At 44.1% G+C, this 21155-nt stretch overlaps 1 protein-coding gene across 4 annotated transcripts in view; it reads left to right on the forward strand.

Moving 5' to 3' along the window:
- KCNQ5 (potassium voltage-gated channel subfamily Q member 5) overlaps positions 1–21155 on the forward strand; it is an 866735-nt gene that overhangs the window by 748084 nt on the left and 97496 nt on the right. For all 4 annotated transcript variants that reach the window (XM_073675560.1, XM_073675562.1, XM_073675559.1 and 1 more), the window contains one exon: positions 8604–8824. In XM_073675560.1, coding sequence (XP_073531661.1) covers positions 8604–8824 — 221 coding nt within the window. The remainder of the gene's footprint in view (positions 1–8603; positions 8825–21155) is intronic.

Genomic DNA, 21155 nt, shown 5'->3' on the forward strand with positions numbered 1-21155 from the left:
TATGTATATTATGAAGTGAGGGCTAGGAATCATACAGGAAACCACTGTTCTATTAAGTTTCTAATCACAGTCATGTTAAGGCCTAATTCAGATCCTTGTATCATGGTTCAAGTACAGACCACAATGCACAGACTCTCCAGATCCAAACTTGAAAGCCTCATATATGACTTTCTGAGTTTGTGTCAGGAGACCAGTCTGTACATCACTGTCCGTACACAGACCGTTTTCCACTGATGTTTGAATTCAGACTAAAGCGGATTTACGTAAAGAAATAACACACCAGAACAACAAGTATGAGAATGATGTCTGTTCTACTTGCACAAATATTTAATGCACCACTCTGGCATTTTTTTTATTTCACCACTGGAATGGTATCGCTAATGTCTGTTCCCTGCCCTTAGTAAAATATTAACCAGCTGCCATCTTCTGCTCTTCCCTGAGCTGCTCTGGTCCTGTTCCGCCATCTTGTGACCACAGCTCCAGACTGGCCGGAAGTCAGAGCTAACAGTTGCAAGCTCTCAATGTAAGTCTATGAGATCCTCATTCTGGCTCTCAGTCATGAATTGAGAAGTGACTTCTGGTCCTCCCAGCAAACACTGGAGCGATCGGGCAGGTCACAACTAGTAGAATATGACTGAAGCGGCACCGAGAACAGAAGAAGACAGCGGCCTGTAAGCATTTTAAAAAGGGCAGGAAACTTGCATTAGTGATACAACTCCAGTGGTGAAATTTAATAAAAAAAACAGAATGGTGCTTTATAATTTTTCTATTAGTTTGTAGAGGCCAAGCAACTATAACGGGTTGTCCTTGGATTAGTTTCTTTGAAACGGACTACAAACTGTAATTTCGTCAATATATTCTATCAAATGTAAAGTTACTGAGAAGCTAATTTTTAAGTGATAGCCAATATGATTGCACTTCATGTACTCACTGCTGCAAAAATTGTCTCTGCTACTGAATAGAAAAAATAATATCACTGTTAGGCCACAGTATTTGGTCAGTATTCGATCAGTATTTTTTCTCAGGAGTGGGAGCCAAAACCAGGAGTGGGTGATAAATGCAGAATTGGTGACTTGTTTCTATTATACCTTTTCCCTGATTGTTCCTCACCTGGTTTTGTCCCCACTCCTGATAAAAAATACTGACCGAATACTGATAGTGGGGCTGTGGCCTTCGGAAAAAAAGACATAATTACAAACCTAGACTACTGCTCAAACTTATGATCTACTAATATATGGCATTTTTAAGTTTGGATGGAAATCCTCTTTAATGGTTAGGTTGCAGAAAAATCAAACGTAGCCTGGTTCCTCATAGAATGTTTACAGCTTGACTTGAACAGAAGACATGATACAATTTAAGACCTCATTCAGACTTTCGTGTGCCTCGTATGTGTCCTATCTATGATTATGCAAATATCCTCTTCAGAGAAGAAGAGGACTACCACTCTAGTGCCACCTATTGGGGGTTAGCAATCCTAAAAGGTAGTGTTAACCCTTTAACAAGCCTTGTCATATGACGGATAAAAAGCCAAACCAGATAGATTTTTTGGGGGTGTTTTGGAAAGTTGGTATGATTTACAGTTATATGAAAAAGTTTGGGCACCCCTATTAATCTTAAGCTTAATGTTTTATAAAAATTGGTGTTTTGCAACAGCTATTTCAGTTTGATATATGTAATAACTGTTGGACACAGTAATGTTTCTGCCTTGAAATGAGGCTTATTGTACTAACAGAAAATGTGCAATCTGCATTCAAACAAAATTTGACAGGTGCATAAGTATGGGCACCCTTATCATTTTCTTGTTTTAAATACTCCTACCTACTTTTTACTGACTTACTAAAGCCCTTTTTTTGGTTTTGTAACCTCATTGAGCTTTGAACTTCATAGCCAGGTGTATGCAATCATGAGAAAAGCTACTTAAAGTGGCCACTTGCAAGTTGTTCTCCTGTTTGAATCTCCTCTGAAGAGTGGCATCATGGGCTCCTCAAAACAACTGTGAAATGATCTGAAAACAAAGATTATTCAACATAGTTGTTCAGGGGAAGGATACAAAAAGCTGTCTGAGAGATTTAACCTGTCAGTTTCCACTGTGAGGAACATAGTAAGGAAATGGAAGAACACAGGAACAGTTCTTGTTAAGGCCAGAAGTGGCAGGCCAAGAAAAACATCAGAAAGGCAGAGAAGAAGAATGGTGAGATCAGTCAAGGACAATCCTCAGACCACCTCCAGAGAGCTGCAGCATCAACTTGCTGCAGATGGTGTCACTGTGCATCGGTCAACTATACAACGCACTTTGCACAAGGAGAAGCTGTATGGGAGAGTGATGCGAAAGAAGCCGTTTCTGCAAGCACGCCACAAACAGAGTCGGCTGAGGTATGCAAAAGCACATTTGGAGAAGCCAATTTCTTTTTGGAAGAAGGTCCTGTGGACTGGTGAAACCAAGATTGAGTTGTTTGGTCATACAAAAAGGCGTTATGCATGGCGGCAAAAGAACACAGCATTCCAAGAAAAACACTTGCTACCCACAGTAAAATTTGGTGGAGGTTCCATCATGCTTTGGGGCTGTGTGGCCAATGCCGGCACCGGGAATCTTGTTAAAGTTGAGGGACGCATGGATTCCACTCAGTATCAGCAGATTCTTGACAATAATGTTCAAGAATCAGTGACAAAGTTGAAGTTACGCAGGGGATGGATCTTTCAGCAAGACAATGATCCAAAACACCGCTCCAAATCTACTCAGGCATTCATGCAGAGGAACAATTACAATGTTCTGGAATGGCCATCCCAGTCCCCAGACCTGAATATCATTGAACATCTGTGGGATCATTTGAAGAGGGCTGTCCATGCTCGGCGACCATCAAACTTAACTGAACTGGAATTGTTTTGTAAAGAGGAATGGTCAAAAATACCTTCATCCAGGATCCAGGAAATCATTAAAAGCTACAGGAAGTGACTAGAGGCTGTTATTTTTGCAAAAGGAGGATCTACTAAATATTAATGTCACTTTTCTGGTGAGGTGCCCATACTTATGCACCTGTCAAATTTTGTTTGAATGCAGATTGCACATTTTCTGTTAGTACAATAAACCTCATTTCAAGGCAGAAACATTACTGTGTCCAACAGTTATTACATATATCAAACTGAAATAGCTGTTGCAAAAACACCAATTTTTTATAAAACATTAAGCTTAAGATTAATAGGGGTGCCCAAACTTTTTCATATAACTGTAGCTAATTGAGAAACCTCTGACAGGAATGTCTAAGGGGGAACATTTCTCCTTGCTGATTGTGCCAGCTGGTGTAAGGAGACTTATAGGCCATGCAATGCTCATCTGGGAAATTAAATATTCAAATATCCTCTTCAGAGAGGAAGAGAACTAGAGCTTTCAGAGAGGATGAGACTACAAATCTAGTGCCACCTATTGGGGTAGCAATCCTAAGCCTATGGATAGGCTTATATTGTAGAAGTGACTACCGGCTCACGCATAAACGCTAGTGTGATCTGGTGAGTCAGAGTTGCAGTCACATGAGTGAAAAAAGAACTAGAACATTAGATATAAATGTACACTTTTTAGGGCATAAAAAGATTCATGGGAGTTCTTTTTTAGCATTGTAATGGGTGGGAGAAGCTTTGCAGTCTAATTTTTTTTTTCCATTGGTGAAAAATCACTGCTGAAATACTGATAGTAAAAACTTCCACACTGAACAAATACTGATGAAACTCGGATCCAAAGCACTGATGAATAGCTGTCCACATTTTTACATATGTGAAAAATCACGGATGTCTGAATGAGGCCTTAGGTATTAGTAAATCTAGGGATTCTAACACTAAACGCTGCAGCTTATTCCAGTATATACAAGTGACAAAATGTGATTTCAGTCACATAAACCTAATACTGAATTTATGTGTAGTACACAACAGTGAATTGTTCAAGACATTGAATAATCAATATTTTGCTTACTAATTAAAATGAGATACTTGACATTCATTTTTATAGTCTGTTTTTTTTTCTGATTAAAGATTTTTTATACTATTTTATGTACATGATTGTGGTGGCATCCAACTTGCTGATAACTGCATTTAGAGATAGGCATTGTAGAAACCTTATGGACCATAAGACACAATAGACGGGATATTTTCATTTACATGTATAGGAAAGTAGGGATGCTTCTGTGACCTGTGCAGAGGTCATTGTGCAGGGTGGTCAAGTAGATGAGCTGTGACCATCACATTTTGTGAATGGTAGATCTTTCATTGCAATACTGTTTGACATAATATTGAGATGACAACCAAAGATATAGATAATGTCATTAAAGAAATCCAAAAGAAAATCTATTTAACATGAAAATTTTAGAATAGGAAATAGGATTACAATAGCAGCAGCTATCTGCAAATTACATTTGCTATCAAATTGTCCTGATTAAGGTAAAATTCCAGCCAATCTGGCATCTTTTCGACTGGTGTAAAAAGGGCATCCAAAGTTGCAAGCTCAAAAGATGACCCCCCCCCACAACTCAACTCTAATTAAACTAAGGTAATTTTAACATAATTGACACTAATAATTTGGTTTAAATTTATAAAATCAATTGTATATACTTATTAAAGAAATCTGACTAAATCATAGGAGACCATTCAGGATCTTCATCTCTTGGCTAAAATGAAAAGTCATTATAAGCATCTCCTGCTCTGGAGAACCTGTCCTGACCTGTATGGCACAGAAACATATTGGTATGAAATCCCGCTGTGTAATGATTAGGGTGTTTTAGGCTAAGTTCACACAGCCTTTTTTATTTGGGTATTTTTCTACCAGAAAATCTGTCTAGGAAACCTAAAGTGGTGATTGAAGCTTCTAACATTGTTTTTGATGCTGTTGTTATGCATTAGTGACGCGCCCCCTGGGCCATGGGGTACTCGGTAGCCGGGCCAGTCAATGCTGGGGGATGTCACGGTGGCAGTGACCCGGTCCATGACCCAGGGCGGTCAATTAAAGGGCTAAGTAAAGTAAAAGGGGAATAAAGTTTTTAGAGATAATATTTGTGATGCCACCTGTGGTATGCAGTTATATGGGGCCACCGCTGCGGTGCAGGTCCTCTGGACCTGATGGTGACGCAGCAGAGTTGGTTCAGCTCTCCACAGGCAGAGCTTAGCTCCAGGGCAGGATATAGTGATGCTATGAGGTAGATGTTGTTGGTGCTGTGTAGTGCTGGGCTGGTGATGGCGCAGCAATAATTCCAGGACACAGTGGGGTGCAGTCTTCAAGGTTTACTCACAGTTGTTCAAGACTCCAGGTTACCAGGGCCAGTGTGTAACCTCCCATGTCGTCCTGTGTTCACCAGGGAAGAGATTCAGCAACTCTCAAGTCTCTCAGGAGTACTTAAACGGGTCCCCGTTCTATGTTCCTTTCTCGGTCGTCTTCCCTGCGCTGGCTCTCACCCTCCTGCCCTGCGCCTCACAATCAGTGTCCCAAGCCGGTAGCATCGTGTCTTGTCGGGGGACTTGAAATTCCCTGGACCCTACGCGGCCACCTTTTCGGCGATGTAATTGTGGTGGTTGGCCGCTGCTCCTTGCAAGTACAGCAGCCTCCGGTTATCTAGCTGAGCCTGGTTGTTCTCCACTAGTTTAGAGGCCGGTCCCCTCTCTGCGGCCTGATCCCTCCACGTTAGCGTGGATTCGGGCGCACGGGTGGCCTCCGCACTCACCGTTCCCCTGGGATCCCCTCTGTACCTCCTGGAGCCTACCCTCTGCTCCTCTCTTCTCTCTTTCCTTCTCCTGGGCCTCTCTCACTGGGCCCTGCTCCTTTCTCCACTCCTCCTGAGCAGGACTGGTTCTGACTGAACTCCTTCTAGATGGCTCCCTTTCTTCTTATACTCTTTCTGACGGTTCTCCCCTCAACTACTTCCTCCACCCACACCCACTACATGCTTCCCCCTCTCTTGGTTCCCGCCCTTCCAACCAGGGACAGGGATCAGCATTGTACACGTGCATCTTACCCCACCTGCTGGTCTGGAGTGGTGTAGTGTTGGATGTGGGTGTGTGGGTCCCGGGTAGTACTCCCTCCTTACCTGAGAGTGGGGTACCACACCTCTGGGTGAGATGCAGTACCTCTGTGGTGACTGAACCCGCAGGGGTGGCACATTAGCATGATGCTTTTTTTCTGCTCAAAAAAAAGTGCCCTAAGGCATATTTTCCAATTGAAGCCAATAAGAAGCTTATTCAAAGAGTATTTGAACATTTTTTATTTGAATATGGATAGGAAGTTGTTCCAGTATCCTAGTAAAAAAGCTTAGTGAGTGCGTTGTATTTTATACCTAAGAAAGAAGCCCTCTTTTTGTGAACCTACTGCTTGTCTTTCTTCTAGTCATTCCTATTTTTTGGGGGCATTACTTCTAAAAACTCAGTGTGATACCTTTAATTTCACCATAGTAGAATTGTGGGGAAATTGAACAGTTTCTACAAGGTTTCCTCATAGATTACAAATGGTTCCTGCAGTTCCTATCAGGGGAATCTTTGTTATTAGTTTATCAACCCTTATAAAAAGTAGAGAATGTCCAATGCAGATCAACCCATAATTGTGTATTCGACCTTCAAAATTAAGATTAAATAAGATAAATAACCAATATAACTTGAGAACAACCAATATAAAGACATCAGTACCTTAATAAGAAAAGTGTTCATGTTATACAGAAAAAAATATCAACTAGTACAGGATGTCCCATTGTAGCTGTCTTATTCCATGCTGCCATAGCAAGACTTCCATTGGAGCTATGAGCGAAGGAAGATACTATTATGACCTAAACTTACAGCAATAGCTCAATTTGTACAGTATGAATAGTAACAATTCGACCTAGGGAAAGCCTTAGAGTTTGTGCAGATGGCTGTAGATTCTCTCAGCAGAGAGAATTGGGCCAATTATGTAAATGACACTCTGATCAGAGTTTGATCGGATTGTGATCATCGTGTGATCCGATTCTCTCGGATGACAGAATATATTTTGAGGATATTATGGAGAACAAAATGTCTCCATCTTCTCTATTGTGTAAGTGCGAGGAAATCGGACTACGATGACAGTCCGATGAGTTCCACACAGTCATTGACTTGCTTGGCCAAGTGTGTTCCCAATATTGGATCAAATTCGGACATGCAGCAGTTTTTTTCTCAGATATACTCTATCCAAGGAAAAAAATTGGTCATGGGCACAGCCCTATAGACTAGCATTGGCGCGGGTGTGATCCAATGTTTTGTCGAATCACACTCGGGCTGATAATACGACCATCTGCACAAGCCCTTAATATGATAGTCCATGCAAGGATACACAATTTTCACTTGCAGTTCAAATTTGAATGATGTAGAAATACTAATCTTCCATGTTCATTATCTAGGTAGTACTACTCTTTAAAGTTTTTTTTCTTATGGAATATTTACATTGATAGCCTATCTTTAGGGTTGACCATCAGTGTCGGATTGGATAAAGGGACTTACTCTAGGAAACTTCAGTGATCAGCAGAGCTCAGAGGTAGCAGCAATTGCTGGACTTCAGCAATGACTTTCACAACTTCTCTTCAGTACCCAACACAGCAAAGTCTGGAACGTCAGAGTCACTTCTATGTAGTACCTGACAATGAAGTTAATATTGACGTGACTTTGATCAGTGTTCACTGATTGGCTGTAGTGGTCATGCAATGTGCCCCACCAGATATTGCTGCCAGCAGAACATTGGTGGACCCAGTAGCAAGTATGGAGGAGTGGGACCCTGGGAGGTGAATATAAGTAGTAGTAGACAGTCTGGGAGGTGAGTATTAGTAGTTTTCTTTTCTTTAATCACCATGGACTCATTAGAAAAAATTGGAGGCAACCCCTTTAAGAGGGGCCATGGTGTACCATCATGCACTACTGCCTTTTTGCTTTGTTGGCTTTGTTGGTCTGTTGGTGTCTTGATGGTTGGACACCACCAATTATACTTGGATAACCTATTCTAAGTAAAGGGCACCAATACAAAATCCTGGCAAACCCCATTAACTGAAAATGTCTATACCACCCAAGAAAATCATTTCATCATTGGTATCCAGTGGTTAAGCATTCCATTGCAAACTTTGATAAGTAACGTAATTTCCGTGTAGAACAGCATTGTATATTTGGGAAGTATATATATTTGAAGTAATGTGCTATGTCTGGTTATATAGTCATCAGATAACAAATATGACATGTAAATTATATTCATTGACTGCATAGTAAAGTCGTGCACATGCATGAGGACGTGTTTCAATAAATGGACAATTTGCTTGCTGTGAACTAACTTGCATGTTTTCTTATAATACCTGTGATATTTAATCTTTTTTCTGCATTGTGAGCCATAACAGAATCTGTTTTTTAAATTGCTTTCATTATAATGTGTCTATCTAAGCTTCCTGTTTGGACTAAAGTTTTTCTCATTACATTATTCTTTGTCTTATTGAGTTTTATTGAGTTATAGCTATATTAAGCCTATCTAGTCAGAAGTTCTTAAAAAAAAATTATAAGTAAACCTTAACTATTTATTGTCCTCTTAAGAAAGTGTTTGATGGATCTGGCCTCAAATTTGAATAACTATAATCTCTTTTTCACAGCCAGAAATTGAGCTTCAAGGAGAGAGTCCGTATGGCAAGCCCAAGAGGTCAAAGTATAAAAGGCAGACAAACATCTGTTGGAGATCGACGTTCCCCGAGCACTGATATGGGCTCAGAAGCAAGTCCAACAAAAGTACAAAAAAGCTGGAGCTTCAATGACAGAACCAGATTTAGACCTTCTCTCAGGCTGAAGAGTTCACAACCTAAACCGGTGACTGACAGTAAGAGTGTTTGCTTTTCTACAACTATAATTGCAGTATGAAATATATACATGAAGTTTTATACTCCATTCACATATTAACAAAAACTATCAGTATCTACCCAACAGACACATGAGCTCTAAACAGAAACATTCAAGAATAGCAACTAACGTGCAAATAATGGTGAATAATAGCAATAATACTTTACCATATTAAAAGTACCGTATATATTTTTATAAAGAGGTCTGACCCAATGCGAAATATGATCATTTAAAAATGATACGGGTATTTTATGCTAAACTGAACTTGTATATATGTGCTGTATTAATACAAATATACATTTTATCTCAATTGATTTCAGTATGGGTATTTAGTTGGTGAAGATGGTATGATTACATTTTAAAAAATGTGGGTGTATATGCTGAATATAAATAATTTTAGCTTGTTTTTCCTTTTAAGAATGTTCTCTCGGTTTTTATGTCATTAGCATAAATAAGCAGACCTTAAAGGGTTTGTCCTCTTGCTTGATATTGGTGACCTATAGTTGAATAGGATTTCAACTGCAGTACATGACACTGGCCACTATACAGTGTAGTACATACTAATCATGAGCAGGTAGTGTATATCATATCAAATATTTATAAACCTAAATTATTGCTGTATTTAATACTACCCTATTACGGACATCATAAGACTCCATCGCCATAAATTTACAAACCAAACCAGGAAAAAAACTAAAAACGAGCCCATAGTATTGCAAAAATAGTATATATCAAAATTTATTATACATAAATGATCAGACAAATACAGGAATCAGTGCGGAAAATACATGAGGCATTAAAACCCGCAACAACCCTCTACACACGGCAGACCCAATTCAGGACACAAAAAGTACAAAATTGTATATATAAGGTATCCAAGGAATCAAATAATCAAAAGATCATCGCTATACAGGAAATATTATTGTCTATCTTCTCTTCAAAATTTGCAGAGAGGGTACTCTATAAGTACATAGTTTAGCGTGTATACGAAACTGCCCACACTGTCCTATACGTGCTGGGTGCAAATTCCCTATCACGTACTGGATATAACTAAGAGTGACTTGCTAGAGTCTCAACTATATACATACCAGGGATGTCAGGCTTCAGCACGGAACAGTCAGGATTATGGGTCCGTCTGGGGTCGGCACATGCAGAGCAGGGATGCCCCGACGCGCGGTTCGATGTGTCCCTGACGTGTGTAGAGGGTTGTTGCGGGTTTTAATGCCTCATGTATTTTCCGCACTGATTCCAATATTTGTCTGATCATTTATGTATAATAAATTTTGATATATACTATTTTTGCAATACTATGGGCCCTTTTTCGTTTTTTTCCAGGTTTGGTTTCACTATACAGTGAGCAGAGCTGTGCTATTCTGCTGCAGTACATGAGACTGGCTACTATACAGTGTACAGAGCTGTGCTGTTCAGCTGCAGTACATGAGACTGGCCACTATACAGTGTGCAGAGCTGTGCTGTTCAGCTGCAGTACATGAGACTGCCCACTATACAGTGTGCCGTGCTGTGCTGTTCAGCTGCAGTACATGAGAGTGGCCACTAAACAGCGAGCAGAGCTGTGCTGTTCAGCTGCAGTACATGAGAATGGCCACTATACAGTGTGCAGAGCTGTGCTGTTCAGCTGCAGTACATGAGAATGGCCGCTATACAGCGAGCAGAGCTGTGCTGTTCAGCTGCAGTACATGAGTGTGGCCACTATACAGTGTGCAGAGCTGTGCTGTTCAGCTGCAGTACATGAGAATGGCCACTATACAGTGTGCAGTGCTGTGCTGTTCAGCTGCAGTACATGAGAGTGGCCACTATACAATGTGCAGAGCTGTGCTGTTCAGCTGCAGTACATGAGAATGGCCACTATACAGTGTAGTACATACTAATCATGAGCAGGTAGTGTATATCATATCAAATATTTATAAACCTAAATTATTGCTGTATTCAATACTACCCTATTACGGACATCATAAGGCTCCATCGCCATAAATTTACAAACCAAACCAGGAAAAAAACTAAAAAGGAGCCCATAGTATTGCAAAAATAGTATATATCAAAATTTATTATACATAAATGATCAGACAAATACAGGAATCAGTGCGGAAAATACATGAGGCATTAAAACCCGCAACAACCCTCTACACACGGCAGACCCAATTCAGGACACAAAAAGTACAAAATTGTATATATAAGGTATCCATGGAATCAAATAATCAAAAGATCATCGCTATACATGAAATATTATTGTCTATCTTCTCTTCAAAATTTGCAGAGAGGGTACTCTATAAGTACATAGTTTAGCATGTATACGAAACTGCCCACACTGTCCTATACGTGCTGGGTGCAAATTCCCTATCACGTACTGGATATAACTAAGAGTGACTAGCTAGAGTCTCAACTATATACATACCAGGGATGTCAGGCTTCAGCACGGAACAGTCAGGATTATGGGTCCGTCTGGGGTCGGCACATGCAGAGCAGGGATGCCCCGACGCGCGTTTCGATGTGTCCCTGACGTGTGTAGAGGGTTGTTGCGGGTTTTAATGCCTCATGTATTTTCCGCACTGATTCCAGTATTTGTCTGATCATTTATGTATAATAAATTTTGATATATACTATTTTTGCAATACTATGGGCCCTTTTTCGTTTTTTTCCAGGTTTGGTTTCACTATACAGTGAGCAGAGCTGTGCTATTCAGCTGCAGTACATGAGACTGGCCACTATACAGTGTACAGAGCTGTGCTGTTCAGCTGCAGTACATGAGACTGGCCACTATACAGTGTGCAGAGCTGTGCTGTTCAGCTGCAGTACATGAGACTGCCCACTATACAGTGTGCCGAGCTGTGCTGTTCAGCTGCAGTACATGAGACTGGCCACTATACAGTGTGCAGAGCTGTGCTGTTCAGCTGCAGTACATGAGACTGCCCACTATACAGTGTGCCGAGCTGTGCTGTTCAGCTGCAGTACATGAGAGTGGCCACTATACAGTGTGCAGAGCTGTGCTGTTCAGCTGCAGTACATGAGAATGGCCACTATACAGTGTGCAGAGCTGTGCTGTTCAGCTGCAGTACATGAGAGTGCCTACTATACAGCAAGCAGAGCTGTGCTGTTCAGCTGCAGTACATGAGAGTGGCTACTATACAGCAAGCAGAGCTGTGCTGTTCAGCTGCAGTACATGAGAGTGGCCACTATACAGTGTGCAGAGCTGTGCTGTTCAGCTGCAGTACATGAGAATGGCCACTATACAGCGAGCAGTGCTGTGCTGTTCAGCTGCAGTACATGAGAGTGACCACTATACAGCGAGCAGTGCTGTGCTGTTCAGCTGCAGCATATGAGATTGGCCACTATACAGTGTGCAGAGCTGTGCTGTTCAGCTGCAGTACATGAGAGTGGCCACTCTACAGTGTGCAGAGCTGTGCTATTCAGCTGTAGTACATGAGAATGGCCACTATACAGCGAGCAGAGCTGTGCTGTTCAGCTGCAGTACATGAGAATGGCCACTATACAGTGTGCAGAGCTGTGCTGTTCAGCTGCAGTACATGAGAATGCCTACTATACAGCGAGCAGAGCTGTGCTGTTCAGCTGCAGTACATGAGAATGGCCACTATACAGCGAGCAGAGATGTGCTGTTAAGCTGTAGTACATGAGAGTGGCTACTATACAGAAAGCCGAGCTGTGCTGTTCAGCTGCAGTACATGAGACTGGCCAATATACAGTGTGCAGTGCTGTGCTGTTCAGCTGCAGTACATGAGAGTGGCCACTATACAGTGAGCAGAGCTGTGCTGTTCATCTGCAGTACATGAGAATGGCCACTATACATTGAGCAGAGCTGTGCTGTTCAGCTGCAGTACATTAGTGTGGCCACTATAAACTGTGCAGAGCTGTGCTGTTCAGCTGCAGTACATGAGAATGGCCACTATACAATGTGCAGAGCTGTGCTGTTCAGCTGCAGTACATGAGAGTGGCCACTATACAATGTGCAGAGCTGTGCTGTTCAGCTGCAGTACATGAGAATGGCCACTATACAGTGTGCAGATCTGTGCTGTTCAGCTGCAGTACATGAGAGTGGCCACTATACAGTGAGCAGAGCTGTGCTGTTCAGCTGCAGTACATGAGAATGGCCACTATACAGTGTGCTGAGCTGTGCTGTTCAGCTGCAGTCCATGAGACTGGCCACTATTCAACGAGCAGAGATGTGCTGTTCAGCTGTAGTACATGAGAGTGGCTACTATACAGAAAGCCGAGCTGTGCTGTTCAGCTGCAGTACATGAGAGTGGCCACTATACAGTGTGCAGAGCTGTGCTGTTCAGCTGCAGTACATGAGAATGGCCACTATACAGCGAGCAGAGCTGTGCTGTTCAGCTGCAGTACATGAGAGTGACCACTATACAGCGAGCAGTGCTGTGCTGTTCAGCTGCAGTATATGAGAGTGGCCACTATACAGTGTGCATAGCTGTGCTGTTCAGCTGCAGTACATGAGAGTGGCCACTATACAGTGTGCAGAGCTGTGCTGTTCAGCTGTAGTACATGAGAATGGCCACTATACAGTGTGCAGAGGTGTGCTGCTCAGCTGCAGTACATGAGAATGGCCACTATACAATGTGCAGAGCTGTGCTGTTCAGCTGCAGTACATGAAAGTGGCCACTATACAGTGTACATAGCTGTGCTGTTCAGCTGCAGTACATGAGACTGGCCACTATACAGTGTGCAGAGCTGTGTTGTTCAGCTGCATTACATGAGAATGGTCACTCTACAGTGTGCAGAGCTGTGCTCTTCAGCTGCAGTACATGAGAGTGGCCACTATACAATGTGCAGAGCTGTGCTGTTCAGCTGGAGTACATGAGAATGGCCACTATACAGTGTGCAGAGCTGTGCTGTTCAGCTGCAGTACATGAGAATGGCCACTATACAGTGTGCAGAGCTGTGCTGTTCAGCTGCAGTACATGAGAATGGCCACTAACCAGTGTACAGAGCTGTGCTGTTCAGCTGCAGTACATGAGAATGGCCACTATCCAGTGTGCAGAGCTGTGCTGTTCTGCTGCAGTACATGAGAATGGCCACTATACAGCGAGCAGAGCTGTGCTGTTCAGCTGCAGTACATGAGAATGGCCACTATACAGCGAGCAGAGCTGTGCTGTTCAGCTGCAGTACATGAGAATGGCCACTATACAGCGAGCAGAGCTGTGCTGTTCAGCTGCAGTACATGAGAATGGCCACTATGCAGCGAGCAGAGCTGTGCTGTTCAGCTGCAGTACATGAGAGTGACCACTATACAGCGAGCAGTGCTGTGCTGTTCAGCTGCAGTACAAGAGAATGGCCACTATACAGTGTGCAGAGCTGTGCTGTTCAGCTGCAGTACAAGAGAATGGCCACTATACAATGAGCACAGCTGTGCTGTTCAGCTGCAGTACATGAGAATGGCCACTATACAGCGAGCAGTGCTGTGCTGTTCAGCTGCAGTACATGAGAATGGCCACTATACAGTGTGCAGAGCTGTGCTGTTCAGCTGCAGTACAAGAGAATGGCCACTATACAGTGTGCAGAGCTGTGCTGTTCAGCTGCAGTACATGAGAATGGCCACTATACAGCGAGCAGAGCTGTACTGTTCAGCTGCAGTACATGAGAATGGCCACTATACAGCGAGCAGAGCTGTGCTGTTCAGCTGCAGTACATGAGAATGGCCACTATACAGTGTGCAGAGCTGTGCTGTTCAGCTGCAGTACTTGAGAATGGCCACTATACAGCGAGCAGAGCTGTGCTGTTCAGCTGCAGTACATGAGAATGGCCACTATACAGTGTGCAGAGCTGTGCTGTTCAGCTGCAGTACATGAGACTGGCCACTATACAGTGTGCAGAGCTGTGCTGATCAGCTGCAGTACATTAGACTGGCCACTATACAGTGTGCAGAACTGTGCTGTTCAGCTGCAGTACATGAGAATGGCCACTATACCGCGAGCAGAGCTGTGCTGTTCAGCTGCAGTACATGTGAATGGCCACTATACAGCGAGCAGAGCTGTGCTGTTCAGCTGCAGTACATGAGAATGGCCACTATACAGTGTGCAGAGCTGTGCTGTTCAGCTGCAGTACTTGAGAATGGCCACTATACAGCGAGCAGAGCTGTGCTGTTCAGCTGCAGTACATGAGAATGGCCACTATCCAGTGTGCAGAGCTGTGCTGTTCTGCTGCAGTACATGAGAATGGCCACTATACAGCGAGCAGAGCTGTGCTGTTCAGCTGCAGTACATGAGAATGGCCACTATACAGCGAGCAGAGCTGTGCTGTTCAGCTGCAGTACATGAGAATGGCAACTATACAGCGAGCCGAGCTGTGCTGTTCAGCTGCAGTACATGAGAGTGGCCACTATACAATGTGCAGAGCTGTGCTGTTCAGCTGCAGTACATGAGAATGGCCACTATACAGTGTGCAGAGCTGTGCTGTTCAGCTGCAGTACATGAGAATGGCCACTATACAGCGAGCAGAGCTGTGCTGTTCAGCTGCAGTACATGAGAATGGCCACTATGCAGCGAGCAGAGCTGTGCTGTTCAGCTGCAGTACATGAGAGTGACCACTATACAATGTGCAGAGCTGTGCTGTTCAGCTGCATTACATGAGAATGGCCACTATGCAGCGAGCGGAGCTGTGCTGTTCAGCTGCAGTACATGAGAGTGACCACTATACAGCGAGCAGTGCTGTGCTGTTCAGCTGCAGTACAAGAGAATGGCCACTATACAGTGTGCAGAGCTGTGCTGTTCAGCTGCAGTACAAGAGAATGGCCACTATACAGCGAGCACAGCTGTGCTGTTCAGCTGCAGTACATGAGAATGGCCACTATACAGCGAGCAGTGCTGTGCTGTTCAGCTGCAGTACATGAGAATGGCCACTATACAGTGTGCAGAGCTGTGCTGTTCAGCTGCAGTACAAGAGAATGGCCACTATACAGTGTGCAGAGCTGTGCTGTTCAGCTGCAGTACATGAGAATGGCCACTATACAGCGAGCAGAGCTGTACTGTTCAGCTGCAGTACATGAGAATGGCCACTATACAGCGAGCAGAGCTGTGCTGTTCAGCTGCAGTACATGAGAATGGCCACTATACAGTGTGCAGAGCTGTGCTGTTCAGCTGCAGTACTTGAGAATGGCCACTATACAGCGAGCAGAGCTGTGCTGTTCAGCTGCAGTACATGAGACTGGCCACTATACAGTGTGCAGAGCTGTGCTGTTCAGCTGCAGTACATGAGACTGGCCACTATACAGTGTGCAGAGCTGTGCTGTTCAGCTGCAGTACATGAGTGTGGCCACTATGCAGTGTGCAGAGCTGTGCTGTTCAGCTGCAGTACATGAGAATGGCCACTATACAATGTGCAGAGCTGTGCTGTTCAGCTGCAGTACATGAGACTGGCCACTATACAGTGTGCAGAGCTGTGCTGTTCAGCTGCAGTACATGAGAGTGGCCACTATACAGTGTGCAGTGCTGTGCTGTTCAGCTGCAGTATATGAGAGTGGCCACTATACAGTGTGCAGAGCTGTGCTGTTCAGCTGCAGTACATGAGAATGGCCACTAACCAGTGTACAGAGCTGTGCTGTTCAGCTGCAGTACATGAGAATGGCCACTATCCAGTGTGCAGAGCTGTGCTGTTCTGCTGCAGTACATGAGAATGGCCACTATACAGCGAGCAGAGCTGTGCTGTTCAGCTGCAGTACATGAGAATGGCCACTATACAGCGAGCAGAGCTGTGCTGTTCAGCTGCAGTACATGAGAATGGCCACTATACAGCGAGCAGAGCTGTGCTGTTCAGCTGCAGTACATGAGAATGGCCACTATGCAGCGAGCAGAGCTGTGCTGTTCAGCTGCAGTACATGAGAGTGACCACTATACAGCGAGCAGTGCTGTGCTGTTCAGCTGCAGTACAAGAGAATGGCCACTATACAGTGTGCAGAGCTGTGCTGTTCAGCTGCAGTACAAGAGAATGGCCACTATACAGCGAGCACAGCTGTGCTGTTCAGCTGCAGTACATGAGAATGGCCACTATACAGCGAGCAGTGCTGTGCTGTTCAGCTGCAGTACATGAGAATGGCCACTATACAGTGTGCAGAGCTGTGCTGTTCAGCTGCAGTACAAGAGAATGGCCACTATACAGTGTGCAGAGCTGTGCTGTTCAGCTGCAGTACATGAGAATGGCCACTATACAGCGAGCAGAGCTGTACTGTTCAGCTGCAGTACATGAGAATGGCCACTATACAGCGAGCAGAGCTGTGCTGTTCAGCTGCAGTACATGAGAATGGCCACTATACAGTGTGCAGAGCTGTGCTGTTCAGCTGCAGTACTTGAGAATGGCCACTATACAGCGAGCAGAGCTGTGCTGTTCAGCTGCAGTACATGAGAATGGCCACTATACAGTGTGCAGAGCTGTGCTGTTCAGCTGCAGTACATGAGACTGGCCACTATACAGTGTGCAGAGCTGTGCTGATCAGCTGCAGTACATTAGACTGGCCACTATACAGTGTGCAGAACTGTGCTGTTCAGCTGCAGTACATGAGAATGGCCACTATACCGCGAGCAGAGCTGTGCTGTTCAGCTGCAGTACATGTGAATGGCCACTATACAGCGAGCAGAGCTGTGCTGTTCAGCTACAGTACATGAGAATGGCCACTATACAGTGTGCAGAGCTGTGCTGTTCAGCTGCAGTACTTGAGAATGGCCACTATACAGCGAGCAGAGCTGTGCTGTTCAGCTGCAGTACATGAGAATGGCCACTATCCAGTGTGCAGAGCTGTGCTGTTCTGCTGCAGTACATGAGAATGGCCACTATACAGCGAGCAGAGCTGTGCTGTTCAGCTGCAGTACATGAGAATGGCCACTATACAGCGAGCAGAGCTGTGCTGTTCAGCTGCAGTACATGAGAATGGCAACTATACAGCGAGCCGAGCTGTGCTGTTCAGCTGCAGTACATGAGAGTGGCCACTATACAATGTGCAGAGCTGTGCTGTTCAGCTGCAGTACATGAGAATGGCCACTATACAGTGTGCAGAGCTGTGCTGTTCAGCTGCAGTACATGAGAATGGCCACTATACAGCGAGCAGAGCTGTGCTGTTCAGCTGCAGTACATGAGAATGGCCACTATGCAGCGAGCAGAGCTGTGCTGTTCAGCTGCAGTACATGAGAGTGACCACTATACAATGTGCAGAGCTGTGCTGTTCAGCTGCAGTACATGAGAATGGCCACTATGCAGCGAGCGGAGCTGTGCTGTTCAGCTGCAGTACATGAGAGTGACCACTATACAGCGAGCAGTGCTGTGCTGTTCAGCTGCAGTACAAGAGAATGGCCACTATACAGTGTGCAGAGCTGTGCTGTTCAGCTGCAGTACAAGAGAATGGCCACTATACAGCGAGCACAGCTGTGCTGTTCAGCTGCAGTACATGAGAATGGCCACTATACAGCGAGCAGTGCTGTGCTGTTCAGCTGCAGTACATGAGAATGGCCACTATACAGTGTGCAGAGCTGTGCTGTTCAGCTGCAGTACAAGAGAATGGCCACTATACAGTGTGCAGAGCTGTGCTGTTCAGCTGCAGTACATGAGAATGGCCACTATACAGCGAGCAGAGCTGTACTGTTCAGCTGCAGTACATGAGAATGGCCACTATACAGCGAGCAGAGCTGTGCTGTTCAGCTGCAGTACATGAGAATGGCCACTATACAGTGTGCAGAGCTGTGCTGTTCAGCTGCAGTACTTGAGAATGGCCACTATACAGCGAGCAGAGCTATGCTGTTCAGCGGCAGTACATGAGACTGGCCACTATACAGTGTGCAGAGCTGTGCTGTTCAGCTGCAGTACATGAGACTGGCCACTATACAGTGTGCAGAACTGTGCTGTTCAGCTGCAGTACATGAGAGTGGCCACTATACAGCGAGCAGAGCTGTGCTGTTCAGCTGCAGTACATGTGAATGGCCACTATACAGCGAGCAGAGCTGTGCTGTTCAGCTGCAGTACATGAGACTGGCCACTATACAGTGTGCAGAGCTGTGCTGTTCAGCTGTAGTACATGAGTGTGGCCACTATACAGTGTGCAGAGCTGTGCTGTTCAGCTGCAGTACATGAGAATGGCCACTATACAGTGTGCAGAGCTGTGCTGTTCAGCTGCAGTACACTGTTTGGATTTGGCTGCTGGTGAGGGGGATAGCCGCTGATCGGTGAGGTGTCAGACCCTTTATGATCTGATATTGATCACATACCATAAGGTCATCAGAGTAGTGGTCAACCCTTTAAACTCGAGATAAGCAAGTGTTTTAAAAGTTGAATTTTCCAAATTTGATGAATCTTCCAGTAAATTTGATTCTTGGCATATTTAAAGTGCATTGAATCCTCCAATTGCCCTGAAAACCATGTATGACAGTATTTGCTTTCCCTTCATCAGTGCTATGCTGTCACACATTATATGTACAGTTTCTTCACTATTTGATGGATTTCACTCACTATCTCGTTGGCAAAGCTGTGAGCTGTGATGTTCACTTTCACTTTCCAGATTCATTTAAAAATGGCTACTGCATTTCCTTCTTTGGCTTTAATAGTCCGTCCTGATTGGCTGCGCTATACCATGTGATATGATAGCTGGATTGCATTAATGGGAAGCCCGCCTGAGGTCATATGATCCTTTTCTAGCTAATGTAGTCTTGTGCAATGTGTAAAATGGTGGTGGACATTTTTGACAATTCATGCAGAGTTTATGGCAAACTGTTTAATTTTTTGGAGTTTAGTTATTTCCTAAAAATGTAACTTTAATTTGATTTGCATCATAATAATTTGCTATCTCTACTTTTAACCTCTTATTCTCATCCACCGTACATATACGTCACATGTCAGGTGCTGGTGTATGAAGCAGGCTCAGGAACTGAGGTTGCATCACAACTGGCAGAAACTTGCTGTGTTATATGCTCTGATTGCTACTATCAACCCCTTAAATTGCGCTGTTATTCACTGACAGTGACATTTAAGACACAAAATCCCAGAAGTGTGCCGTTTGGGGTGCCCAAAGAGAATGATTTGCTAACCAGCAGGTGAAGAAAATAGTCACAAACAAACTAATACCCTCTGCATGTACTGAGATATTCTTCCCTAAATGCACCCTTCTAACCTTCTTACAGATGTTTATTACTTACATTATACCATGTGGATATGCCATAAATGGCTGATAGGTGTGGGTTGCAATTTTGGGACCCACTCTCATCTGCAGAATAGAGGTCTGTGAAACCCCATCCCACCTGTTGCAGTCTGGAATGAATTGAGAGGAGGCAAAACAGGTGCACATCTTTCATTAGGAGATAAGGGGTCCAATTAGTTGTTCAGCTTACTGCATTCATTTCTTTAGGATTTATAGTAAAAGCCAAGCACGCTTTAATGACAATCTCTCCATTCATATCTTGCCTAAGTGCTCACCAGGCAAAATCGGGTTGGGGAACCTCAGTTTTAGGGATAGGTATGTGTCCCAGATGTGGCTGGCGGCTGTGTATCTGCATACGGTATAAAGCAGCTGATAAATCAGTTTCAGAGACGGGAGGTGTAGCTTCCCTCATCAATGGGGCAGACCCATAGCTTTTTTGGACGTTGTTTTCTTTCGTATCTCATATTTGCCAAAAGGCACAATATTTCTGTGTAGTTTTTGCTAATAGGAGTACTGAACTGTTCATGTAATAGTTAATGTGCAATACAGGGGTGGACATATCATTGGTGCAACCTGTGCAGCCATACAGGGGCTCAAGAGTTAAGGGGGCCACTTCTGCCTCCAAAGCAGCAAGCAGCAGAAAGAATAGAACTATTGGACTGCAAAGGGCTTATATACTGTTCTTGCCCTGTGTCTGCCACTGCTTAAAGGATATAATCCTGAATTAGAACATCTTATTCTTTCTGGACACACTCGCTGTAGCATCTTTTGATCTTCCGGACTATTATTTATCACTTGAAAAAGCACTCTCATCAAAGTTTTTATCCTCTGAGTCTTAATATATTGCAGTCATATTATTCAACACTGTGTACTTACAATTGCTCATTTTAACTTTCTACCCAGTTAATTTGTCTCTTTTCGCTGCTCTATGTAGAAACAAGAAGTCTCTTTTCCCTGCATGAGTCATCCCCCTCTTCAACTCCTCACCCAGCTGATTTGCTCCTCCCTCTGCCAGGGACTTTTGCAGTGATGACTCATGCAGGGAAAATTGACCTCCTGTTTCTACATAGAGCTTAGAAGGATTCAGCTAGTCAGTTTTTAATCACCTGAGGTCATAGACCTAATGGAAAACAGAAGAATTAGCTGGGTAGAA

Source organism: Phyllobates terribilis, unplaced genomic scaffold, assembly GCF_046119375.1.
Source record: "Phyllobates terribilis strain yellow unplaced genomic scaffold, ASM4611937v1 Scaffold_3__8_contigs__length_932513732, whole genome shotgun sequence".
NCBI lineage: Eukaryota > Metazoa > Chordata > Amphibia > Anura > Dendrobatidae > Phyllobates > Phyllobates terribilis.